Below are 27819 nucleotides of genomic sequence, written 5' to 3'. Positions count from 1 at the left end.
GTGGCTGGATAAGATTCTAAGCCACTGGCGTAACCCAAGTCAAGTAACCAGCTAGACAGCATAGGGGGTGGAACCCTGTCCGAAATGAGAGGTGGACACGACACACCACACCGTCTGGGGTACTTTCACAACAATGGTGCACAGGAAGGGAGTCTGAGATGGTCGGCTCCATCAGCACCGCACCCGATGCCTTAACCAAAACCAGTCGACGCTGAGAAGGTGACGCCTCAACATCAGAAAGAACGTGGATGGTACTACTACGGGAGTCAGCAGACAAGAGTGTGATGCAGACACTGGAGTCAGCAGACCGGAAGCCGAAGGGGGGAGCCTCAACGGGCTGTGCTACGGTGTCGCTAAGGTGTCAGACACAGGAGGCCAACCTGAAGGCAGGGTAGAACCTGTCGGCGGGGTCATAGGCACGACTTCATGAACTTCCATGGGGCCCAAGGGCGCTCTAGAAGGAGGTGGCAGCCCAAGAATAGAATGAAGAGATTGAGAATATTGTCTCATCTGGGTCAAAGACACCCCAGAATAGGTGGGGAAAAGCGGTTCGTACTCTTGTCCCAACACTTCAAAAGAAGACTGGGGACTGCGGTAGGCCACGAAGGTGGGAGGCGCTGCCACTTTAACCAACGATACTGAGACGTACCTCCGGACGTTGGAGAATTACACCTGCGGGTACGCAGACACGCGGTCGGTCCATAGAGCGTGTAGGGGACAGAGGATGACGAAAAGACTTCGATGACTGACATACACACCGTAAGAAGCTACATGCAACATTCCCTGCGCGCTTTCGATCGGAGCTGGTGACAAGAGTCGCAGTTGGGTTCATGGTGCTCACACAGATACTAATAAACAAACAGTTCGAACGAGAGAGTCCAAGGGAAAATTTTAAACACCACTAAGGATTATATCCCCAACCAACTATTAGCAAACACAAAAATCCTAGGGTCTACGTACTACCTCTAAGTTACAACTTAAACCTATGCGATAGTAATCAACCTAATCGGTAAGAATTACTGAACAGAATATTCCTAAGGGCAGATCCCTTTTAGGACGTAATCCCTCACTCACCAATGGTGACATGCTTCATCATAGGGACTCTCCTCCCAAAGGAAAACCTAGTTCCTTTGGGGGCTACAACCCCCTCTCTGAGAGGGAGGAGCTCAGGGATGTTTTATTTCTAGTTTTAAGGACTAACTAAGTCCACATATGATGAGCAAAAATGTATGAGCAAGGATGCAGCGCAAATAATGAAAAATAGTGAATATGTGAAAAGAAGTGATCATTAAAACTGGCTAGGAGGCATCAAAACCAAAGTTTAATCAAAAGATGCCTACTGTCAGGGTTAAAAGCAGTGCACCTGCGGTATGGATTTAAAACCGCTATGGTGTGAGTTTAGGTGGTCAACATGTTTCAGCCCTAGAAGACCCAAGGTGGATCGGGCTTTCGTCAGGACCTTACAAAGAAACGCTACTGCAAGTGAAGAAGTGTAAAAACAGAACCAAAAAGGATATAGGGCCAGAGCACAATCATAGGCCTCTATCAGAACCTGCTGATACCCGCAAAGGCTGGAGGCAGCAGGCTCTCCAGGTCTAGCGGTACCGACGGATAGAGCGGTGCTGCCTTCCTGAGCGGTTGCCAGGTAAAGGTGAGATCCTGTACCCAGCCTTTGCGGGTATCAGCAGGTTCTGATAGAGGCCTATGCTTTTAACCCTGACAGTAGGCATCTTTTGATTAAAGTTTGGTTTTGATGCCTCCTAGCCAGTTTTAATGATCACTTCTTTTCACATATTCACTATTTTTCATTATTTGCGCTGCATCCTTGCTCATACATTTTTGCTCATCATATGTGGACTTAGTTAGTCCTCAAAACTAGAAATAAAACATCCCTGAGCTCCTCCCTCTCAGAGAGGGGGTTGTAGCCCCCAAAGGAACTAGGTTTTCCTTTGGGAGGAGAGTCCCTATGATGAAGCATGTCACCATTGGTGAGTGAGGGATTACATACTAAAAGGGATCTGCCCTTAGGAATATTCTGTTCAGTAATTCTTACCGATTAGGTTGATTACTATCGCATAGGTTTAAGTTGTAACTTAGAGGTAGTACGTAGACCCTAGGATTTTTGTGTTTGCTCACACAGATACTACATACTAACCGAGTGAGGGTCCATGGCGGATATTTGTCATTCAGGACTCACAAGGCTTGAACCCCCGAGGACATTGAAGAAGGGTAGAAAAGGGCTCAGTCGATGAAAAAACATCCAGGAGGCTGAAAAATGGTTGGAGGAACTGCAGGTCAGATCCATTTTGCTAGCATGCTAGTACGGAAAAAAAGGAACAGACATCAGAGCGTTGGGGGGAGGGCTTATAGGGACTAATTTGACATCACATTTGTGAGATGACGTCGCTATGGAGTCGCTAAACACCCTCTACTGACGCGCAGAGGTACTGCAGGGAAAAAAATTCCGGATCCAGTCCGACCCCTTGGCAGGATTCTAAGATTAGGAATCTACGGCTAGATGTCTCTATCAGCTAATAAACTTGAAAAATTAAGCTCCCTGATCACGAGGGTCAAACAAACCACCTTAATGACTTTACCATATATTCAGGTAAGGAGGTGGTCGACTGATTAGTTCTGCCGGTGAATATTGAAGGCATTCTGGAGGAAGTCAAAATCAGCCTCACCTCGGGGTGTACTCAGGTCAAGATACCGTCAACAACCCTACTGAGTGGGACAAATGACAATCAGTCAAAGAGGAGGAACAAGAGGAACAGGTCGAAAGAACGGATTGCCCAGAGTCTGTGGATGTAAGAGCAGACAAGCAAGAAATGTACATTGGGCAAAGAAGAGATCCTAGTATACACTGGGACATGACGCACACGTTGTGCCCAATTCAAGATGAAGCCCAAGCACAGACCCAAATGACAAAAAGAGAGCTGAAGTGCGCGAGTAAGGGCAGAAATAAAGCTAGTCTCAGACACGCTCACTCTACAAATGTACCCTCTTCTCCAACACATGAAGGTAAAGAGGATGATGTGGAGACAACCCCAGGAGTTAATTCCCAGCTGATTGAATCAGTAACCGCAATTAACATGTCTGAAAATGGGCCCATACCAGCAGTGGAGCAGAAACCATCAGATCCGGAGGATTGATGCCTCTACTGGCGAATCAGCAAAGGCAACAGGGGAATTTCAGCAAGATAAAGATGCATATAAGAAGACCGTCTAGCCAGAAATCTTAAGGAAGAAGCAACTCAAACCCCAGTCACAATAGATCTGGCCATTCCTGAAATATGATCAGCTCCATCCACAAACACAGCCCTTGATACAGGTAGTGCGACCTCTGGCAGGCCAACAGGAAAAACAACCTGGAATCAAGTGGTAGGAAGGGATTACTCTACACCCAGCAATAGCCAAACAAAACAGAATGGAAATCCATAGGTTAATCAAGACAGAGTGACCACAAGCACACATTTATTTTTAGAGTTTTCTAAAGTGTGAACTAGACCAGAAACATCAGGTATCAGAGCGCTTTACATGAGCACCAGTTCCGTTACAGATGGACACATTCATTATTATTTTTTTCCTTTTTCCCCATGGATTACAATGACTTGGGTCATCAGCTATTATGGATCCCTGAATTTAAATCTAGAGGCCCGCAAGATATATTAAACCGTTCAAGTATTTTAAAACTAATAAAGGTATTACTAGGTCTTGACCATCTAGAATCGGACAATATTCTTACCATCAAGTTTTTACCACCCTAGTTTCCTTCGCTTCCTCGGATCTCCCTGCCCAGGTTCTAGAAAGGAAAAAGCTGCTGAAAGTCTGGGGCATAGACGTAATAGCCTACCAGGGGGATAGATATGCTCACACACTATTAAAGGAGCAGCACACTGACAAGAACACAGACCGCACTGTGTAAGGTGCACCCGGACAATCTAAAGTCACAATACAGATAACAGAGAAGAGGGACACTTTGAGCAGCGAACAATTATTACAACGTGCGAACTTCAAAGCAACTGGAGCTGGCTGCCTACAGTTCTATCACAGGCTGCAAATCGCAAATACTGAATAGCAGACTAGCCTGTCATCTACAAACACGATTTATTTTATTTATTTATTTATTTTGTGTATTTTATATAGCGCGCAGCTACCCCAACGGGGTGTCCCGGCGCTTCTGAGTGAAAGCAGAGTGATAATCCTGGGGGGGTTAACAAAAGAAGAAAGTTTTTAGTGCCTTACGGAAGGGTAATTCTTCCTGGATCATCCTAATTGCGATCGGGAGTTCGTTCCAAAGAGTTGAGGCACAGACCTGGAAGGTTTTACCTCCAGAACGTGCTTTCCTTAATCTTGGTATGGAAAGCAGATGTTGGGAGTTGGAACGGAGGTTCCGAGAGTTACAGTAAGGACGGATACTAACAGAAAGGTAGGCCGATCCCCTACCCCCAGTTGCTCGATGGGCTAAGGTCATGGCTTTGAATGCAGCTCTTTGATGGATTGGTAGCCAATGTAATGCTCTGGATGAGGCGAAATATGGGTGCGTAGGGAAACCCCGCAGACCAGCCGAACAGCCGCATTCTGGACTGTCTGGAGCCGATGTAGGAGGCCCGCGGGCAACCCTAAATACAGGCCGTTCGCATAGTTCAGGTGAGATATAATTAGTGCCTGGACTATAGTTTTCCTGGTGTCACTAGGGAGATAGGTGATGAATTTCCTAATCATCCTGATCTTGGAAAAACAAGCGGCTGAAACGGTCTGTATTTGGTTGCTAAAAGAAAGATTTGAGTCCCACTTGACCCCTAGATTTTTTACAGAGTCCTTAGGGACAGGGGGAAGGCTAAGTTACTGTGGCCACCAGAGAGTTGCATCAAGAGGGGAGGGTTGATGGAAAAAGAGAACCTCCGTTTTCGCCGCATTCATGCGGAGGCAGTTATGGTCCATCCATTTTGAAATGTCCCGCAGACAATCCTTCAGAGGATCAAAAGTAGTCTGCGTGGCACTCTCATAGGAGAAAAGCAGCTGAATATCATCTGCATAGGAAGTAGCTATGATGCCCGACCTAGCAATGAGTTCAGCCAGAGGAGAAAAATAGACATTGAACAATAGTGGGCTCAAAGCCGAGCCTTGAGGGACACCCCATTTCAGGGTACGGCTAACAGAGGTAAAAGGGCGAGTATAGACTGCCTGAGTGCGATTAGACAAAAAAGAGGTCAGCCACTCCAGGGCCTTCCCCTGAATGCCCTTCGACCGAAGACGGTAAATCAGGATGGGGTGAGAGACGGTGTCGAATGCTGCCGACAAGTCGAGCAGCACCAGCACCGCTCTGGAACCCCCATCCAGTTTCCACCGCACAGAGTTGGCCATTTCTATAAGGGCAGACTCAGTGCTATGGCACTTTCTAAAACCATGTTGGGATTCATGAAGTAGGCCGTGGGATTCAAGAAAACCTGCCAGTTGTTGCTGAGCTAGCTTTTCAAGGACCTTGGCAGGGGCTGGGAGCAGAGAAATGGGTCGATAGTTCACCGGCTCATTAGGATCTGTATTAGCTTTCTTTAAAATCGGGACCAGTTGGGCATGTTTCCAACACTCCGGGAAAATTCCGGTTTTGAGCGAGTCATTCCAGATGTAGTTGAGGAAGGGATTAAGAAAAGAGGCCAATAATTTATATTGCTTGGCTGGCCAAGGGTCAAGTGGTGAGCCGGAGCGGCATCTAGACAGTTCCATCAGTGAGTGTTCCAGTGAGATTACCTCAAAGTCTGAAAAGGTGGAAGAAGACTCGATGCGGTCAGGTAAAGGCGTATCACTCCCTAGATCATTATTCTTGGGGAAGGTGTCATAGATCTTCGCGATCTTGTCTTCAAAGAAGTCAGAGAGGCGGGAGCAAAGGGCCTGAGAGACTGGAAGACACTGTTTAAGAGCCAAGGGATCTGTGAAAGTCTTCACTGTGTTAAAAATTTCCCTGGCCGAGCCATGCGCTCTATTAATTTTCTCCTCCAGGTAACGTGGTTTATGCTCAATTATTTTCCTACGGTATTCTTTGAGGGCCAGTTTATATTTAAGTTTTGTGTCAATAGATTAGGATGACCTCCACCGGCGCTCCAACAGCTTACAAGAAGATTTATATTTCCGAAGCTCGTCGGAGTACCATGGGGCGGAGGGAGCTGCTCGAAAGGTTTTAATCGGTCGCATAGGAGAGAGCGAGTCAATAGCAGAGGTGACCGAGCAGTTGAGGTTAGTCAGGCGTGAATCTAAATCAGGGGCGTCTTTGGGAGTGGTATTTACAAGATGTAGGGCAACACTGTCAGGGGAGATCTTACTCCAATTACGTCCTACCGCCTTAGGGGGAATTCTAGGTCTCACATGCTGGCAAAGATGAATAGCAAAAGGGATAAAAAAGTGGTCCAACCAAATCACCGGATAGGGATCCTCAATCAGGATGTTTGAGAAATTCGAGCAAACAAGATCAAGAGTATGACCAGCTTTGTGCGTAGGTTGAGAAACCAATTGGCTTAATCCAGCATCTTTTAAAGTAGAAAGAAAGTTAAGGCAAAGCTTGTCAGAAGAGTCCTCTGCGTGTAAATTTAGGTCTCCTAGTAAAGTAAAATTGGCATAGCGTAGGCTAGCCTGAAGGACATAGTCCAAAAATGTGGCCAAGTAGGAAGCCTTAGATTTAGGAGGGCGATAGACCAGTAGCCCTGTCAGTGTGGTGTGTTCAGCTAATTTAATACAGAAGGGAAGGGCTTCCATCAGTTCAATTTGTGTGTAAGGGAAAGAAGAGATCGTCCATTGGGATCTATAAATAATAGCTACCCCACCTCCCCGATTGCGACCCGCTCTATTGGCGCATAGGATATTATATTCCGGGGGAATGGCCAGGCATAAAGACGGGTTAGATTCATCCTCCAGCCATGTTTCCGTAAGAAAAAGTAAATCCCAGTTATTGTCCATCAGAGACTGGGCGATATCGAGAGAATGTTTAGGCAGGGAGCGACAATTAATTAGGCCAGCCTTCATAGAGAAATTGCTGATGTCTTTAGGGGCCTGAGACGGCGGCTGATCAAAGGGGCACGGGACCAATGTGTCATTCAGCATATTGCAAGGTATGCCCAACTCTGGATATAGGGCTAAGTCCCTTTGAAGAGAAACAGTGAGAGCACAGCATTTGTGTTGTATCGAAAAAAGAGACTCCTTACTATATGTTTTGAAGCAAGATGTTGGGGTTTCCACAGAGTACCTGGCCTCGGCCGCGTCCTGATCGCGGACGGGCGCAGACGGGCAGGACTCTGGCATGACTCCGGCGCAGATCCGGCGCGTCCACTGACCGCGTACGCTGCGCGGAGACATGACCGTTGCCTTTTATGCTGGTGACTGGACGCTTCCCCTACCCAAAATGGCTGCCGCGCTTCTGCCGATTCGAGGGAGAGCCTCCCAGCCCCAAAATCGACCGAGGTAGGCTCAGGGAGCAAGGCAGTGCGGGGAAAAACAATTTAGGTAGGATACCACGTCGAGTTGGAAATTATGAGCAGATTAAAACGATGTGCAATGTGCAAAGAAATCAAGCGCTTTATTTAAAATACGCCGATAATAGAGGCAATAAAGTATATAAAATGGTTACAGAGTCACAGCGCACAACAACCTCCCGGCTTCCGCCTCAGGAGGGACTCACACACTCACTCAGAAAGCCTAACTGTAGGATCTTTCTGGTATAGTTACACCCATTTTTTACCAGGTGTCAGTGTATTTTGACTGTAGCACACTGGGATCCTGTTAATCAGGACCGAAGTGTCTGTTCTCTCTCTCCTTAATTCGTTGGTAAGTACTTTGCACACCCCACAATTTGCATGCCGGTGTACTCCTGTAAATTCCTAGTATATGGTGCCTAGGGCATTGGTACAGCAGAAGTCGCCCATGGGCTGCAGCATGTATTATGCCACCCTTAGGAGTCCATACAAACTGTGTCAGCAGGTCTGCCATTGCAGTCTGCATAAAATGGTGCATACAGCTTTCACGTTAGATATAATGTTTTCCTTATATCCCGGTCACTGCACTTTAAAACTGTAAGGTAGGCCTTACAGCCCACAGGAAGGGTGCATGACTAAGGGTGAAGGTGCCCCTGCATGACCACAGACACCACTACAAACCCCGGAGTCCATTCTCTGGCTTTGCAAGTGTGGGGAAGCCATTTTAAGATACGTAGTGGACACTAGCCAAGTTGATATGTCTGGCCACATAATAGCTTTACCAAACCTGGTCATGTTTGGTATCAAACCTGTTCGAATCATGCCACTATACCGTTCCGGTCTTAGTTGCATGATCCCATGTACTGTGGGGCTCCTTAAAGGACCCCCACTCCCATGTCTACCTGTGTAGTCAGTGCTGCTGCCAACCCCAGACAATGTTCTGCACTCCTGCTGCTGAGCTCAACTCTGGCTGGAGAAAGAAGAACAAAGGATTTCCTGTAGAGGAGAGGTGTAATCACCTATATATTAGAAATAGGTGTCTTATGCTAGGGTGGGGGTGCTCCAGAGCTCCTCCCGACTGCTATTAAGGGCAAATTTGATGCCCTTCTTGCATAAATCGGTTTCCACTAGTAAAGGCGCCCCTGGCTCCCACTATGGTGCAAAACTAAACGAATAGGGAAATGACCACGCTCCTGTCCGGCTCCTCCCCTGGGAGGTGCCGAAGCTCCTTCGGGTGGCAACTTGGTTATGCCATCTTGAATCTTAGATCAACAGAAGCATTTGACTGGTCGGACCACCTGAGTAGCGTCACAGAAAGCCCCCTAAACAGCCCCCCTCCTCCCCCCAATATAGGTGGGTCACTGAATAAGATATCCATCGCCTATCCTGGGCTTCCCTGATCCTTAGATGCGTCCGGACTTCATTCTTCAATACCGGCTGGCTTCATCACAAAGATCTGTCTCAAGACTCTTCTGCTGTTGGGCACTGAACTCTGCTGCTGGACAGAGCCAAGAACCAAGACAAAGACTTCTTCTAGTAGGAAGACTCCTACTGCAACTTTGTCTCTGTGCTCTTCCAAGTTCTGCAACTTCGGTGGCTGTGCATTCTCCTGAGTCTCCCATGATTCTGAGAGGTTCAAAATAGCAAAAATGAATCTACCTTGAAGAAAAGAAGTCACTCCTCTGCATTCTCAGGCACCCCGACAACCGGCTTGTAGATCCTGCTGTCCTATGGACACCTCCCGGCTCTGCAATACAGGTGGTGGTTTGTTGGCTCTCCAGAGGCCTACCCAGTCTTCCCTGCAACTTGACAGACTGTAATCCCTCTCCAGTCGACTGGAACAGCATCACGGTGCACTGTTTGCTTGCCGTTGCCAAGGCTGGTTAGCTCTCCTGACCGCACACTTCAAGCTTCAAGAAGCGCCAGCCTCCACCATCACACAGCCCCAAGAATGACGGCCTCCCCGCTTCTCCAGTGACGTAGGCATCCATCTTCTGTTTGCTGTCAAGGCCTCCCTGTAACTCCGTGTCTGTTGCCAGAGGGTCCTCCTTGAGTCTCCATTGACTCCTGCTGGCTCTCCTGCTTGCTGAGGGCTGGCTCTGACTTACCCTTGCTGGTCTGCAACTAAGCATGGTTTTCTGCAACACGTCTGTTGCAGTAAGAACTGTTCCTGTGCACACGCATACAACAAGTAAAATGGAAGTTCAAAGTGTTGTTGATGAAGAGATCGAGGCAAGTAATCTTTCTTAGAGTGTTTTCTTGTCTTTATTCATATCTGACCTAATAGGCTTATCCCTCTCCTGACCAGCTTGAGACCATTGGTCGTACTTTTTGCGAAGGTTTCCTTGGGGTCCTCTTGGAAGGGTCCTGAACCTGTAAAACTAACTTAAACTTCCCCATGTTCTTCTATGGACATTGACCCAGTGTTTCACCTCCGCACCTGGGCGCCATTGGAATCCTAACTACTTCCCTTTGGTTGTTTCTTGCTTCCCCTTGTCCACAGATTCTTTGGTGGTTGTCTCGTTTGGGTACTCACCTCGCATTCCATGTTCTTATTATATGGTTTGCCTTTCCCATCCCCCATAGAGGCCCATGTGTTTTATGTGCTTCACTTACCTGTTTTACAGTATAAGTGTGGAGTATAAACCCCTTCGGTGCTCATGACCGAACCATTCTGTCATGAGAACAGGGGCAATAAATCCCTTTGCTGCAATCAGCAGAGGGATTTCCTTTTTTTTCTTTGAGGCCTCAGGAGGTAAGAAGAGCTTCCCCAACCTTCTGATGCCCTTTGGTCATTTTCTCAGGTATCATTTTACTCGGAAGACTGGAGGGAACGCTTTGGGGTAGGACATTTGTGCCGGCATGGTGATTCCACACAGAAATATGTGGAAAATGTGCTTTTTCCAGCTAATTTTGAGGTTTGCAGGGTATTCTAGGTAAGAAAACGTTGGGAGATGCACACAAGCTATACCTCGCTGGACTCCCCCGGGTGTCTAGTTTTCGGAAACGTGTGGGTTTGGTAGTTTCTCAAGATGGCCGCCGAGCCCGGGGCGAAAAAGCCAGGTGCCTCCCCTTGCAAACCCAGGTTGTTTTGCGAAAGGTAATTTTGATGTCTCCTCAATACGTTTTGGGCCCTAGTCTGTTGCAGGTACTTGAACCACCCACGCGAGTGAGGTACCATTTTTATCGGGAGACCTGGGGGAACGCGGGGTGGTAGGATTCCTGAACTTTCCCACACAGAAATTTGATACCATTTGCAGGGATAAAACGAGACGCTTTCAACTGTAGCCCTTTTTACCCATTTTTACAAAAGCACCTAAATTTAGCTGTATTTTTGCTCATTTCTGGGTCCCTTCCAGGGAAATCAACAAACCCTGGGTAACTTTAAAATCCCCATGATGTTTGAAGAAAAGGACGCAAATTTGGCGTGGATACCTTATGTGGTCAGAAAGTTACAGGGGCCTAAACGCGAACTACCCGAAATAGCCACAAAAAAGGCTTAGCACAAGGGGGAAAAGGCCTAGCAGCGAAGGGGTTAATATCCTGGGTAGGAAATATACCAAAGTAGTGTTAGTGTGTAATAAATACTAAGTATTTTGCTAACACTGGTGTTTTTCTTTCTTGTGTAAAAGCTTTACCGACTGACTGGAAATGTACCCGCTTTACAACCCGCTGAATAAGCCTTGGCTGCTCCCCACAGCTACCCCTTGTGAGCTTTGATTATCACGGAGCACTACAACTATCAAAAAGGGTGCCTCACCAATAGGCGTACATCATATACAGAGCCAGACTCCTACACTACGCATTTGCTCTAGGAACATAGGCGGCCTACAGACGAAAATTGAAGATCCGGCGTTGCACACTACTTAGGATCCTTCAATATAATAATGACCCTGGAGACTTGGCCCCAAGTTAGTATGCCGCTCATCGGATATGAAGGATTCAGAAAGCTGGCCAAGAAAAACAGCACATTTGAAAGGGCAAAAGGCGGTCTGGCAATATATATTAACACCGGCTTGTCAGCCAAGGTCACAAAACTCCATATAGATGAACCATACCTCCTGGCCCTGCGCATGAACGGTTGGGATAAGCACCTAGACAAACCCTTTGTTCTTATAAATGGGTATGGTAACCCCTAGAGAAAAGATGGAACTGCAGATAGGCTTGCCACACATATGCTCCATCTAAAATATACATACCATCCACCATTCTGGCTAGGCTCAGGAGATTTTAATCTACATTTTTTTCATCATCCAAATAAGGCGCATGTAGAAGTAGTTGGGCCCCTCCCAGATCATAATTTGCCACACTATAATCGAGAGGACAATATCAGAGAAAAACTAGTCAAGGCGTGCAAGCAAATTGGCCGGCTTGTTCTACACGGCTGCAAGCCAGGCAATATCCCTCCAGCATGGACCAGAGTATCAGGAAAGTCGGTCTCCTTTTTAGATTATATCCTGCTGAACCTCCCACTATACAATCAAGTGCAGAATTTTAGAATAACCACCGCGAGGAGAGTGATCATCTTCCGCAGGTAATAACGATAGGAACATCTCTATGCAAACACAAGGCTTTAACAGCTCTAAATGGAGAAACCAACGCTGAAAATCTGAAATACCTGAAGTGGAGTTCAAGTACAGTCAAGGATCAGGCAAAGGAAGGCTAGGTCCGCCCTGAGAATATGGTAGCAGAGGGTTCTAATCAAATACTAGTATGGGAAGCATTCGTAAGGAATCTGATCAATAACCAACCAGTCAGTAGAGCGAATAAGGGAGTCTATCTTGGGAATCATAAAAGTATAGTCATGCCACGATCCGTCCTCCTGAATTCCACTGTAGGCAAGTATCTTAGGTAACTACAACAAACAAGTACATAACCAAAAGTATGTGTAAGGGGAAAAGATTTCTAAAAAAGGGAGATATGAGCCTTTGAAAAATCCAAACAAGAACTGTTGTGAACCCAACTGTTACACGCCTCCAAGTCAAATGACGCGAAAATGTTTTGGAAATTAATCACCATTTAAAAAAGCTTAAGAGTAGCCCACAAAGCAAATATAAATAAAGGCCACTGGGTTGAGCACAAAGTCTCATTTTAAAGGAAGTACCCATGATGTAACCAGTCTACATTGACCCCAGAGGGACAATTGGACCGTTGCATCCTCGGCATTTCCAGCAGATGAACATGCGGAGATAATTAAGACCATTAAAAAATCAAGTTCCAATTGTGCCCCTAGCCCAAATGGGTTACCAAAGGCATTTAAAACACTCAACCTCAAGATGAGCTACCTTTCTGGCAACAATGTTCTATCTTATTCAGGCAAGCGGATTCATCCCCGGAAGTTTGAAAGGTTCGATAATCCATCCTCTCTAAGGGTGGGGCTGCATCTTCACCAAACAATTATCCCTTAATTGCTCTCTTAGACGCAGATCTCAAGTACTTTTATACACTGCTACTTTGTGATCTGGAAGCATGGGCATCGGATACAGGCAGGATCACGCTCAACCAAACCAATTTTACAAAGAGCCAAGGTGCACAAACAAACCCCCTGGCAGTAGGGCTGATCCTCAGTAGAGCTAAGGCCACAGGAAGCTCCACTCTATATGTGCTTGGCGGATTTAAAAGCAGGGTTTGACTGTTTCCCGCACAGCAGGTTATGGGCAAAACTTTAACAGTGCTGAATATTGCCCAACACCTTGAGAGCCAACAGGCCACTATACTCTGACACGTGGATTAAGATAGGGAATGACACCCGCCTGTTAAGGGAAGTGAAAACATCAACTGGCCTAGAACAATGCTGCGTTTTAGCATCTCTCCTCTTTAATCTATATGTTACAGACCTCTCGGTAAAATTCGATGGCCAGACTTCCCTTGCTCTGTGCCTTGGTGGCGAGCAAGTGTCAAACATTCTGTATGTAGACGACCTGCTACTGCTTAGCAATATCAGAATAGGCCTACAGAGTTTATTAAACTGCCTTGGCTCTTATGCAGAGGACAACGAACTGGAAATTGCAAAACGACAAAAGTGATCTCACTCAATTGCTGCATTTTAAATCAATGCAAGTGGCACCTTAGTGGAAATACAATTGATAAAACACCTGCATATGTGTACCTAAGAGTTAAGATAGATGCAACCTAAGAGTTAAAATAGATGCGAGAGCCACGTATGCACCCAAAAGAGAGGAGAAAAAAGGAAAAGTGCAGGCACTGAATCATGCCTTTACAATGTTAGAAAGAGCCATTTGGGGGCATAATCTCAAACCATTGGTAGTAGTAATGAAAATTAAACTGTTACCTACTCTCTCATCAGAAATAATGATAGGCGAAGAGGCTCGCCTCCTAGTTAAAATCATGATAAAATCCTACAAACAAGCATTCCAGCTACACAGATCGGCATCGCCTGCTCAAGTCAGGATGGAGTTTTCACTGACAAAGCAAACACTCACCAGGCCTGCTGTGTTTATTAAATGCTGCCACAAGCTGCGGTCATCCGCTGAGGGTATACTGGTTAATCTAGCCTGGCTAGAATTCAATCTCCAAAGAGAGGAAGGTCAATACAAAAAAACCCTCAAAAAAAGCATCGAGTTACTCGAGTAGGGAGACCTGTGGGACCTAAGTATATCTAGACGAGCCTTTAGAAGGGCAGTAAATAAATCTATTAAATTGCAAAGCTGGATGAATAATAAAGATAAGATGCATAAGCGAATGCATGGGTAGCTGGTACTGAAATCTTATGACGCCTAAAGAGTCACCCCTCTTGGAGGCCACCTACCTCTTGGAGATCAAACAGGTAATTGACACGAAGATTTAGTAATATACCAACACTCGACTTTCTTCCAAAGTGGAGGGAAGACGGCCAAATAGGGGATCCAAAAATGGCAACTATGTCATCAGGCAGACAAAAATGTAATCTGTATCTGCCCAGCTCTGGCTCTACAGCAACGAGGCTTGTTGAAAAATTAACGCATTCTGGATTAAGTCCTGCAGACCAGCCTTAATCGAGTCATTCGATCTTAGGAACATGATGCTGAACATTAGAGTGGTACAGTTACTTCACATTTTTAAGTGACTCGCTAAGGTAGATCTGCGGACTTTTGTTGGGGATCATGATGAAGGCCCCATATAAGAACTGAAATACATTTATGCCGTGGCGGGCAGCTAAGCAACATGAATCCTTTCCATCTCCTATTACGCTATAGGGTTACCAGTCTGATACACCCCTAGATGACCCACTGGTTAAATATTAGCACTTTGCACATGTTCACGTAAATTTTCACACTGTATAGGCCAGAGACAGTTTTGTGTTTCAAACATTAGCGCACTCTGCACTTTTGCATAATTCTTTTCACCATGGAGGCCTCAAACAATTCTGCATTAACGGGCATGTTTAACTTAGAAAGAAGATTTGCACGAATGCACTTTATGCTTTACTTTGCACATGCTGTTAATTAGCCAAACTGTTCCCTTCACATAATACTGTATAGGACTTCGCTGCTAGTGCCCTCTGGCCACTGGCTAAAGGAAAAAAGATCATGATGACTGCATACTATGCATTGTCTTGCACACTGACAACGCTAGAACTACTCAAACGGCAATTATGTATATAACAGATTGCGTAATTCTAGTTTTTATATATTCATATGCTTAGATTTATATTTTTAATGTTTATGGCTTTTATTGACTAATAAATGAATATTTACTTATACTACTAGAGTACTATTATTTTACTGCAGTTTTCAAATTCTTTTGGTTACGGTTAAAAAAAAAAAAGCCTAACCTAGCAGCATCCCTGAAACGATAAAAGGGCATTTCTCCAAGAAAGAAATACATATCACTCTTGCATAAACTTCAGCTGATGCCAACATTTTAAACACTCACGTGCTACAGTACTAGGAACGTCACTCTGTACCCAGTAATGCATAGATAGTAAAATCACAGTCTGACTCTTTTGTGCCAACATGACATTGCTACACCAATCGACAGCATATGAAAGAATATTGCATTCATAAGGAAGGTCCACAGTAGACTACATCAGGGTGGAGTAAAATATGACAGCGCAGACCCAACAAACTTGTACCAAAAGATTCTGCTGTACCTGCAGCCTGTGTCTGGTTCTGCCTTGATTCTAGAGGTGCCTGAATCTGGTTGGCAGCATTGGCTCCTTCTGGTACGGGAAGGTTAATTCCTTCCATCTCTTCCACCAAACTGCGTTCAATTTCTTCTGGTAAAAGGTCATAGTCGCCCAGTGAAAGGTCCTCCTCTCCAGAGTTTGAAGGCTCAGCATCTGGAATAACAAAGTGTGAACAAAGTAGCTCACTCTCAGTGACTCGCATATGTCAAAGACCACTGACAGTATTAATTCAAAATGCCACACAGAGCAACTTGTGGAACCCTTTGCATGGAAATGGCTTAATAACCCCCTAAATCACAAAAGCTTTAATCCCACTGTTGCCACACCCTTTTGTTTCCAACAACGGCTGCATTCAAACTTCAGTATCTGTTCCCAACTAAAACAATGCAAACTTGATACAAATAAGTTACCAGTTGTTGCCTTAAACTGTATAAAAAAATTTAAAAAAACACTAACTGGCACAAAGTTGAATAAAGTAGTCTTCACCGCCTATCTGCAGTAATACCAACAATTGAGATAACAATGGTTCTAAGTCTCTGACACATAAGGATACGTTACTTACCTGCAATCCTAGTTCTCTTCCAGGGGGGGAACCGCGGAGCACATACAAAATACATACATACATACATATATATATATGTATGTATGTCTAGCCAAAAACATGTACGTAGTACCTTCAAACATAGATATGTATACATATGCATACGTAAACATGCAGCCTAAAACCATTCAACAGGCTATCATGCCGAAATTGCATTGGATATTTCATTTAAAATTAAAAAAAAGTTTATATAGCATTTCTGTAAAATGGAAGAACAAAAGTTACCTACCTGTAAACTGTGGTTCTCCAGTATTGGTGTCTTTCATAGATTCACATGCTTGAATATTCCCTGTCGTCGAAGTGGGAATCCCCCGGTACATAACATAGCAATGTAGTAATAACATAAGCCTATTAGGCATAAAAGAAAGTAAAACCATAGTTTTCATGGATAGACAACTTGTCACCTCTATAACATATTACTGTTGTTATGTTTTAGTCCAAATCCAGCCAATCAGGTGTCCGCACCCTCTAGAACCCCCTCCCCAGAGGCCGAGGCTCTCAGATTTTCGAAGCACAAGAATGACATAATAGTCAAATACATAATTAAAGCCTCTGAGGGGAGGTGGGTGGGTCGCATGTGAATCTATGAAAGACACCAATACTGGAGAACCACAGTTTACAGGTAAGTAACTTTTGTTCTTCTCCAGTATTGGGGTGTCTTTCATAGATTCACATGCTTGAATAAGAGTAGTGAGCAGTGATATTAGAATAATACAAGGTACAAAAGAATCAAGGCAATAGCATATACAGTGCAAAAGACTATATGCATATAAATATCTATATATCTATATATTATCTACAGGCGGTCGCCAGTAGATAGTTATAGTTAGGATCGTGTTTCCATAGGAAATCCGCAACATTCTATTTGGAATAACTTTGGTGCCGATTGACGAATCCTCGCTAAATTTTCAAAATAGGTGGGGCGCTCCGCTCCGCTCCTTCCCTGAAAGTCTCGGGGGGATTCGTCAAGCGGGGGCTGAGAAAAAGGGGGGGGGTCCCAAAACGCGTTTTCCCCATGCATTTTTCCATAGGACCTTTAGTCCAAGCTACAGCCCGAACGGCTGAACAGAATTACTTGAAATTTGGCAGAGAGGTAGTCCTCAGGTCAGGGATGTGCCTTTTGCAGGTCTGGTGTAAATCTCTTCAGTATTTCCTGAGAAAATAGCATTTAAAAGCATATATATATATATATATCTATAAGCGCGCACCGTGCGCATATGGTAAAACTTACCGTACGTGCACGCTGCCGTGCGCGAGCGCGATTCTGATTGGTTGTTAGATCTTAGTAAACATTCGAATCGGTCGAAACCAGGAAGTGTCGGCGGCCATTTTGTCTCTTGCAGTCTGAAGGGGTGAAAAACAAAGGTGGAGAAAGTGAAAAGGGGGCAGGGTGGACAGTTCCTGACCCCCTAGCCTTTGTCAGGGGGTCCCAGAAGGACCCACAAGGGCCAAAATGTGCCTTTCATTTTTTTGCGGAAAATCGCGGAATACGCGTAGCGGGCGTGTATGGTAGAAACGGAAAAATTCCGCGAACTGCGTAACGTGGGCGCGCGGTGCGCGCACGGTGAAAAAATTTAAAAATAAAAAAATAAAAAATACATAACTTAGCATTTAAAAAACCGTACAAATTCACTGAAAAAACCATAGGTTTCACACACGTTATAGTTAGGAATTAGCATTTAAAAAACCTTGCAAATTCACTTAAAAAACCATAGGTTTCACACATGTTATAGTTAGCTGGACATTTCACTCGTGAAAAACCATTGAAATTCCCCCGTTATAGTTAGTGCAGGCAACTATGAGTCACGCGACCGCAATCCTCTGCTGATGACGTCAGATATTACATCACTGATGACATGTGTCTTTCTGAAAAAAAAATATTTGGAATATATGTATAGCTAAAAATAATGGAAGAAGACATGGGTAAATAAGTGTCTAAATACAGTGATGTAATATCTGACGTCATCAGCAGAGGATTGCGGTCGCGTGAGTTATAGTTGCCTGCACTAACTATAACGGGGGAATTTCAATGGTTTTTCACGAGTGAAATGTCCAGCTAACTATAACATGTGTGAAACCTATGGTTTTTTAAGTGAATTTGCAAGGTTTTTTAAATGCTAATTCCTAATTATAACGTGTGTGAAACCTATGGTTTTTTCAGTGAATATATATATATATATATATATATATATATATATATATATATATATATATATATATATATATATGTATATATATATATAAAAAAGTACCTTGTATACAGGAGGAGGGAAGCATCAGAGGCTCACCTTATTTAAAAAGATTACGAAGGACTGCTTGTCCCACGGCTGTGTCCGTGTTGTCTGCAGCATCCAGACAGTAGTGTCTCGAAAAGGTGTGTCTGCTGGACCATGTTGCCGCTCTACAGATGGATTGAAGGGGTACTCCAGCAAATAGCGCCGTAGAAGAAAAAACCTTCCTGGTGGAATGCGCTTTAACGTTTGAAACAAGCGGTTTTCCTGCTTGTTGATGGCAAAAGGCAATAATAGAAGATATCCAGCGTGCTATACATTGTTTGGTGACCGGATTACCTTGTCGCATCCGTCCGTAGGCTACAAAGAGTTGGTCACTCTTACGAATAGTAGCTGATTTCTGAAGATAAAATTTGAGACATCTTTTGACATCCAAAGAATGAAGAGTTTTTTCCGCAGTAGTTTGAGGATTTGGAAAAAATGTTTGTAAAACAACCGGCTCATTAAGGTGTAAATCAGATGGCACCTTAGGGATAAAGGCCGGATTCATGCGAAGCAGGACAGAGTCTTTAGTAAATTGAAGAAAAGGTGGTTTAATGGTAAATGCTTGCTGTAGGAGAGTAGGGTCTGCTATCTATATTCACCCCCACTTTTTGCTTTTGCTTCACTGGTTTTCGACTTAGATGTGGCTGTGGGCCTGCCAATCAGACTCACAGCCCAGCTGTTCTCTCTCTAAATTCATACTATGTACTTTAGGTGCATAACCCAATTGGTAAGGATCGCCTTATTGGCCCCTGTACAGTGTAACATAGGTACCCAAGGCATAGGTGTACCCTAGGCCTACCAGGGGCTGAAGCATGTATTATGCCACCCCTGGCTGGCCTTCCATTATGACACAACTGGCTGATCACTCAGCTGGGGCAAGGTCGTGTAATCAACCCTTGCTTAGGTGTAGTATTCCTATACCTACCTTGAATATAGACACGTGTACCTATCAGCCACTCCTATGGCAGGCCTTAACAATCCTGGAGGCAGAGTGCTTGGTAACATGTGAGATGGTGCTCTAGCATGAGCTGAGCCTGTCTGCAGCTTTCGGAACCATGTCCTTATAGCTGTTCTATGATATAGCCTACCATATACTCTTAAAGTGCCTTATAATCTTAAACGGTTATGGTAACTATGGTTTGGCTTTATCAAAACATGTCGTGTAAGGTGTCTAACACTAGGGAATAATACCCCCATACCATTTCTGGCAATGAGGATATTATTCCTCCCTTCTAGAGGGAGAAGACATGTTGAAACCTACTTACCCAGTTAAAGGTAACCAGAGACCCAGCATGACAAAATGGATGCTGCTGCCACAGACACAAGTCTGACCTCCTGCTGCTGGGAGTCCTTCCAGCGAGGGAGGCTTGGACAATAGGTTTCCTGCCTTGGGAGGTGCAAGCACCACCCCAGACAGGAGTTAGTGTATTGGGGCAGGGAGGGATGAAAGAAACTAGACACTGCCTGGGGCACACAAGGTGTCCCATGCATAGTCCAGTTCAAACCGGCGCTGGGGCACTCCAGCCCCAGCTCTGGCGCGAAACTGGACAAAGGAAAGGGTGTGTAGCCACTCCCCTTCCTGGTCCCACCCATAGGAGGGACCTTGCAGGTAGCCCAGCCCACTAGCCCAGTATATCAGTAGCTAACTGAGCCCTGCTAAATTAGATTAACCTGAATCTGCAACTTGAACAGAAACTCTGGACCTTCGACATTCGACCTCAGGAAGAAGACTGAGGTAATCTCCCTTGTGGCCAAGGAGTGACCACCCTGGGCAACCAGGCACCATCCAGCGACCGCTGCTTGCTTTGCGACTGATCCTACGAGGGACGACTGCAGAGACTGACCAGCGCCGAGACTTCCAGACATCTCAGTACCAGATCCACATCTCCAGCGAAGCTGAGACCCGTGGAGGCGACGAGGGACGTGGGACCGGCGACTTGGGAAAAGTGGCTAGTAACTGACTAGTGTGACTTCCGAGGCTCCCTCGAGGCTGTGCTTGGGGAATTGAGAAGCCCCACTCCCGAGCACCATCTGCAAAGAAGATCAGCTCCCCACACTTCGCGTGTTCTGCGTGGGGCCCTTCTGCACCTGTGTTGCTCGACGTGTTGTCCGGTTGCTGGCCCGTTGGCTAGTAGCCTCTGCGACGACGAACCTTTGTTTTCACCTTGCTGGTCCGGCTCCTCCAGACTGGCACCCGCTCCTCTGTGAAAGAGAAGCACCCCAGACATTCCTGGTCTGCACCAGAAGCAAGTCCTCCATCCTGCGTGGGTTCCGCTTGCCAAGGCTTGTTGGGTCCTAACTCGACATCGACGCTGCCGACAGCAAGAGCCTTCGTGGGACAGCTCACCTCCTGGTCCTGGTCGTCCTCGACGTCTCCTGGTACCCGTGGCTGCTGCGACAAGCTTCACCTCTTCACCAGCATCTTCACGACATCGCCTGGTTCCTTCCCGGTTCCTTCCTGGCTCCTGGCTGGTGACCTTGACTCTGTCCCTTCTGCTTGCAGGTTCCTTCCTTCTTGATCCCATCCTTGGGATCCACCGAACACTCTTCACTGACTGCCTGTCAGCAACTTTCCTTCAGGCATCCATAGAAGTCAACGACGAAACCCGACGCAAGTTCACACCTATGCACCCGCAGCCCGTGGGATAGGTAACTTGAGTACTCCGGTGCTCACAAGGGTATTGACTATCCTAGGGTCTAGTTTCCGAGTCTCGACTTTCTAGCTATTCCAGAAGTGTCCTAAAACTGTTAATTTCTAACTGCTAGTAATTCTATCGACTTTTACGCATTACGCGTGAGTGTTTCCACTCTACACCTGAATCCCGTGGGCCTCCCACTTCCTAACCTTTGGTAGTATAGTGTAGCCCCAGCGATTCCCTAGTCCTAGGCCTATCCTGTGTTCGCGACAGTGGTTCTTATACCACTTACTTAGTATATGGTTTGCGTGGCCCCTAGGGCCTAACTGTATTACTTACCTGTGTGACTTAATGTATGCTTAAATAAGACTGTGTTGTACTTACCTCGAATCTCATAAAGAGTGCTGAGGGTTTGACTAGAATAAATACATTCTATTTTTATATATATCTGTTGTGGTGTCCTTTCATTTGGTATTCAAGGGATTACAAATGGTATAACAGCTGGCTTCACATGCCATTCAGAGTTTAGCCTAAGACTGCTCTTGTCCATGCTACCACTAGGATAGCTGGTCTATAAGGTTGACTTTACAACCAATCACCATAAGGGTTGTTTGGACTGATACAAGGTGTACACTAGAATTAGTGACATCATATATCAGGCCAACTTCTCACACTTGCAAGTCACTGACCCGGCGGGAGGATGTAAGAGCCAGGAGGAGAGAAGTCTTCCAAGTGACATATTTGAGACTGACCTTGTGGATTGGCTCAAATGGCGATTTCATGAGCTGCGCCAATACAATGTTTAGATACCAAGGTGGAGGAGGCCGACGTATCGGAGGAAACATCCTAAACAGCCCTTTGAAAAATTGCTGAATTACTCTTGACGAGTAAAGTGAGTTAGAGCCATCTTGTCGGAATCGTGAGATTGCCGCTAGGAAAACTTTAAGGGTAGAGTATGAGAGGCCTGATTTCGCTAGGTGCAAAAAGAAAGGCAAAAGTTGTTCTGGCTGGGAATGTATATGATGTATTTTTGCATCATTGCACCATAAGTAAAATCTTTTCCATTTGAGTTTATATGTTTTTACTGTTAAAGGTGCTCTAGCTTTTGCCAAGACTTCTCTGCAATCTAAAGGGATGTCTAAATTCACAAATTCATAGTGCTCAGGTTCCACGCAGCTAAGTGTAGAGATGCAGGATCGGGATGACAAATTTGACCGTGTTCCATGGTCAAAAGATTTGGAAGAGGACGAAGCATGATCGGTTCGCACTGAGACAGGAGCTGCAGTTCCGTGAACCAGATCTGTCGAGGCCATCGGGGGGCTATAAGGATAATGTGACAGGGTTCTTTCCTCATTTTCCGTAGAACCTTGGAGACTAGGGGTATTGGTGGAAAAGAGTAAGCATAGATTTTGGACCAGTTCATCAAAAAGGCATTCCCGCATGACTTTGGTTGGTAAGCCAACTTGCGTAGAACTGGCATTTTCGGTTCAGATATGTTGCGAAAAGATCCAGATTTGGGGGACCCCATAGCTGAAAGATGTGATGCAGAATGGGTTGGTGTAATTCCCATTTGTGATTGGTCGTGGACGATCTGCTTAGGGAATCTGCAAGATTGTTCGACGCTCCCGGAACATGGACTGCTGTGAGAACGATGCGATGTTGAATCGCCCAATCCCAAATGTTTTGAGCCTGAAGGGACAACAAAACGGACCTCGTGCCTCCTTGTTTGTTGATGTAGTGCATGCACGTTGTGTTGTCCGTACGGATCAACACCGTGCTTCCGTGAATGATGGTTTGGAAAGCTTTCAGAGCCAGAAAAATGGCCAGTAATTCTAAAAGGTTGATGTGTTTTGTCTTTTGTTGGACAGACCACTTGCCTTTCACAGTTAAGCCTTGTAAGTGGGCGCCCCAACCCTCGAGAGACGCGTCGGTGGTGAGGGTGAATTGTGGAGAGTCCGCCAGAAAAGGACTCCCCGAGGAGACATGTCTTTCGTGAGTCCACCATAAAAGAGCTCTTTTTAGGCGATGAGTGACTCTTACTAGGTTGTTGAAAGTTCCTGAGACCTGAGCCCACTGCTTGTCCAATTCTTCCTGGACAGGTCTCATCTTCAGGCGGCAGTGAGGGACTAGAGGAATGCATTAGGACAACATCCCGATGAAAGATTTCAACTGTCGGACAGAAATGAACTCTTTTAGATGGATAGAAGTCGCTAGCTCGCAAAGACGTTGACGTCGTTCGTGCGACACAAAAGCTTTTCCTAGACTGGTATCCAGAATGGCTCCCAAGAACAGTCTGTTTTGAGCCGGGAGTAACTGAGATTTTCCTATGTTTAGTGTGAGGCCCAGAGATTGGAAGAGGGATCTGCATAACAGAGTTTGTTTGGACGCTAGTTCGAAAGACTTTGCCTTCAGTAGGCAGTCGTCTAAGTATGGGAAGATTTGTACTCCTTGTAGATGAAGGTAAGCTGCCACCGGTGCCAGGACTTTTGTGAACACTCGGGGAGCAGAACGAAGGCCAAAAGGCAGAACTTTGAATTGAAAATCCTTTCCGGCCACCCTGAATCTGAGGAATTTTCTGTGTCTCGGCAATATGGGGAGATGAAAATAAGCGTCTTGGAGATCTAGAGTTGTCATAAATTCTCCTTGGGATAGAAAGGGGAGTACTTCTTGAAGGGACAACATACGAAAAGTTTGTGTCTTTATATACTTGTTTAAAGCACGTAGATCCAAAATGGGACGCCATTTTCCTGACTTTTTCTGTATGAGGAAGAACCTTGAATAGAACCCCCTGCCCTTCTGTAGCTTTGGCACCACTTCGATCGCGTCCTTTCTCAATAAAATTTTTAGCTGATTCAGAAGCTCTTTTAAGTGGGCAGGAGGGGGACCTCTTGGTGGAGTATTGGGAGGAATCTTTACAAATTCCAATGCGTGTCCCCTGCGTACAATATCTAGAACCCATTGATCGGTAGTAATTTGTGACCATTTGGAATAGAAGTGGGAGATTCGACATCCAAGTTTTGAAAAAACAGGAGGAACTCGCAACTGTGTGTAGAGTGAGTCATTGTTTCTTGGAGGAATCCTTTCCTCTATAAGAAGATTTTCCTCTGTATTGTCTGTAGGTGGAAGAATGTTGTTGCCTATAGGATTGTTGATTTTGAGAGGAGTAGCGGGTCTGTCCTTGTCTGTATTGATTCGAATTTCCTCAAAAGGAAGAAGAGGAACCACGACCTCTTGCGCCTCGAAAAGGTTGTTTTTTGAATTGCAAGGATCCAAGGGCACGAGCCGTGTCAGTGTCCTTCTTAATTGCTTGAAGGGCATCATCTATATGCTAGCCAAAAAGTGATTCACCGTCGTAAGGCATGTCCAGTATCTTTGTTTGTACCTCCTGACGAAAAGACGTGGCCCGCAACCAGCCCTGACGGCGGAGGACCGCTGCACCAGCCAAAAGACGGAAGCCAGAAGAGGACACATCAATAGCGCAATCTATAATTTCCGAAGAAATTCTTTCTCCTTCTTGGAGAATCTTTAATGCCTCTGGTCTAGATGTTTCAGGAATAAGGTCAATTAGAGATGAAATGTCCGACCACATTTGGCGATCGTAACAGCCCAGGATCGCTAAAGAATTTGCTGCCCGTACTGTAGCTGCCGCCATAGTGGAATTTGTTTTCCCTATACCACCCAACCGTCGACCTTCTCGATCTGGTGGTGCCGACAAAGGAGACGATGGGTTTCTGGATCCACGCTGGGCTGCCTGAGTAATAATGGAATCAGGCTTTGTTTGCGAAGTTAAACAAGCAGGAGAATTTGGAGGGGCTTTGTATGTTTTATCTATCCTAGGAAGGATAGCTGGAATTGAGTTAGGAGTTTGCATCAACTTAAGGCCATCTTGCCAGATAAAATCAATAATTGGAATACAACGGACCTGCTTTTGAGGTTGATCCTTAAAATCATATAAGAAACAATCTTCCTCCCTGGTGGTCATAGGGAGGTGAAATCTCTTAGCTGCTCTTTCCATGAGCAAATGAAAACCACCAATGTCGACTGGTGGAGAATCCAAAGGAGCTGGATCAGCAGGAGATGGCATTTGTATTTGATAGTTGTCCCAATAAGAAAGAAAGGAACCATCATCCAGCTCGCCTTCTTCTTTGTCAGCGTCATCATCCTGTTCCTCGACAATATCTTGTATGATTTGAGGAACCACAAGATGTTGATCTCTTGTCCCTGATGGAGGTGTGACTACTGTTTCCTTATTTAAAACAGACTGTTGAGGTGTCTGCGGCGTTGGAGAAGTATGCACAGACCGTGGAAAACGGCGGTTATAATCATCCAGCATTTATTGTAGGTTGGAAATAAGACTTAACGGCAATTGTGCCATAGGAAGTTGTTGAACTGGATGTGTGTCATAAGTTGAGTAATCATCTTCATCATCTGATTCCTGACATTTTATTAGAAGCTCTGAAGGACTGCGAGCAGCCCGAAATCTATCATCTTCGTATTCCTCATTATCAGATGAAAAAAGCACTTCTGGAGGCTGCGTAGGAGTGGTAATTGGCATCAGGGTATCCAGAGACGAAGGTCGTCGCTGAAACAGAGAGCTTGAAGCCCCTAGTGATATCAATTCTTGAGATGGAGTCGTAGCCGTTGTTGGTGATGGTGAAATTCGCCGTTGAGACACCGTCGACGACAAAGCCACCGTCGACGACAAAGCCACCGTCGACGACAAAGCCACCGTTGACGACAAAGCCACCGTTGACGACGTCTGCTTCTTTCTATGCTTGATTGCCGCCGACGACGAAGTTAAAGGTAGCGTAGACTAAATGGGTCTCACCTTAACTGAAACCAACGTCGACGGTGAAGACGCCGACGATAGGATCATAGCTGGCTACATAGACAAAGATGTCGACGTCGTCGATGTAGATGTGGCGATGGCAGCTCTCGTCGACGGAGGAAGTTTTGAAGAGCTCGTCGACGAGAGAGGCAGTTTCTGAGGTAAAAACTGCGCAGATGGAGTCTTAGACGCCTGAGAATCAGATCTCGGGGCGTTACGGATTCAGATAGACTCCTTGGGGGGTGGGGGGTGGGTGGGGGAAATCACCCCTTTTGAAGTAGAAGGTTGAGTAGTGGTCTTATCTCCATGATGTTTTTTCACCACTTTAGGTCTAGGAGAAACCTTTTGAGAGTCACTTGATCTCTTCAAAGAGGGAGCAGTTTGGATTGAAGACACACTCCCCACATCTGAAAGAGGATTCTATGAAGTCTTCAACTTCTGTAGCCACAGAAGGAGACGCCCTTCTCTATCCTTTAAAGTTTTTTGCGAGAAGGTTCTACAAATTTTACAGTCTTTTACCTGATGTTCAGGATATAAGCAATAAATACATTTCTTGTGAGGATCTTCAGAATGAAGCCTCAGTTTAGCACAACTTCCACAAGGTCTGAAGAGGGATTTCTTGGATGTAGACATCATAGAGGTAATCTTCTGAGGAGATAAGAGAAGAAAAACTGAGCAAGCTCAGGGAGACTCCCTTCACATGACGTGCGGTAGAAAATCTGAGCGCCTCAGCCTCTGGGGAGGGGGTTCTAGAGGGTGCGGACACCTGATTGACTGGATTTGGACTAAAACATAACGACAGTAATATGTTATAGAGGTGACAAGTTGTCTATCCATGAAAACTCTATGGTTTTACTTTCTTTTATGCCTAAAAGGCTTATGTTATTACTACATTGTTATGTTATGTACCGTGGGACTCCCACTTCGACGACGGGGAATATTCAAGCATGTGAATCTATGAAAGACACCCCAATACTGGAGAACATGTACTCCTCTAGTGTTTCACCATAGCCTTTTATTTTCAAAGAAAAAGGCAAGTAATAGCAGGCAATTAGCCCATAGGCTGCATAGATAAAACCACAACAGTGATAAGACTTTCAGACCTCCAAGACCTCCCTGCTCCCGATATGCCCCACAGGTGACAGTCAGGTCTTTTTGTTACAGCATAACATCATGTGTAGGAATCAAGAAGAAGGAAAATGCTACTATAACATAAGGTATTCGTCTGGGAGGTGGTGGGTTGCTTATGACTTTGAGGAGTATACCTCTGGAAGAGAACTAGGATTACAGGTAAGTAACTTATCCTTCTCTTCCCGGGGATACTCATCAATCGTCATAAGCACTGAATAGAATAGCAAGCCCATCCCCACAATCCTGTGGACGAACATCCGTACAGGTACAGAAACTCTAGGGATACTTTATCCAAACCGGTTCCTTAAAGATGCTTGTCCAAACTGAGCATCTGCCAGAGTGTCAAAGTCTAAACAATAGTGGCAAGCAAATGTGGGTACTGATCGCAATGTGGCAGCTTTACAGATTTCTGCAATTGGAATATTTTTGAGGAGGGCCGTAGTAGAGGCTTTTCTCCTGATGAAATGAGCCTTTGGTTTACCGGGGAGTTGTCTATTAGCCAGCTGATAAGACAATGTAATGCATGAAACTGTTTATCTAGAGATGGACTGTTTGGAAGATGAAAAGCTAGTACACATGGAATCATAGTTCACAAAAAATAGTCTGATTTTCTTAGATCTTTGGGTCTGTCTAGATAGAATTTGAGAACCCTTTTGAGGTCTAGAGAATGTAGAGCCCTTTCAGGAGGACTTGAAGGGTTTGGAAAAAAGGTAGGAAGAGTGATAGATTGGTTAATATGAGAATCCGAGACCACCCA

General features: G+C 45.3%; 1 protein-coding gene across 2 annotated transcripts in view; it reads right to left on the bottom strand.

The window, feature by feature from the left end:
- Positions 1 to 27819, bottom strand: part of LOC146863673 (uncharacterized) — a 293885-nt gene that overhangs the window by 116942 nt on the left and 149124 nt on the right. For both annotated transcript variants that reach the window (XM_085640662.1, XM_085640663.1), the window contains exon 3: positions 15555 to 15743. In XM_085640662.1, coding sequence (XP_085496788.1) covers positions 15555 to 15743 — 189 coding nt within the window. The remainder of the gene's footprint in view (positions 1 to 15554; positions 15744 to 27819) is intronic.

Source organism: Triturus cristatus, chromosome 2_1 (genome assembly GCF_964204655.1).
Source record: "Triturus cristatus chromosome 2_1, aTriCri1.1, whole genome shotgun sequence".
Classification (NCBI taxonomy): domain Eukaryota; kingdom Metazoa; phylum Chordata; class Amphibia; order Caudata; family Salamandridae; genus Triturus; species Triturus cristatus.
Note: the sequence above shows the minus strand (reverse complement) of the source record. Positions and strands in the feature narration are given on the sequence as shown.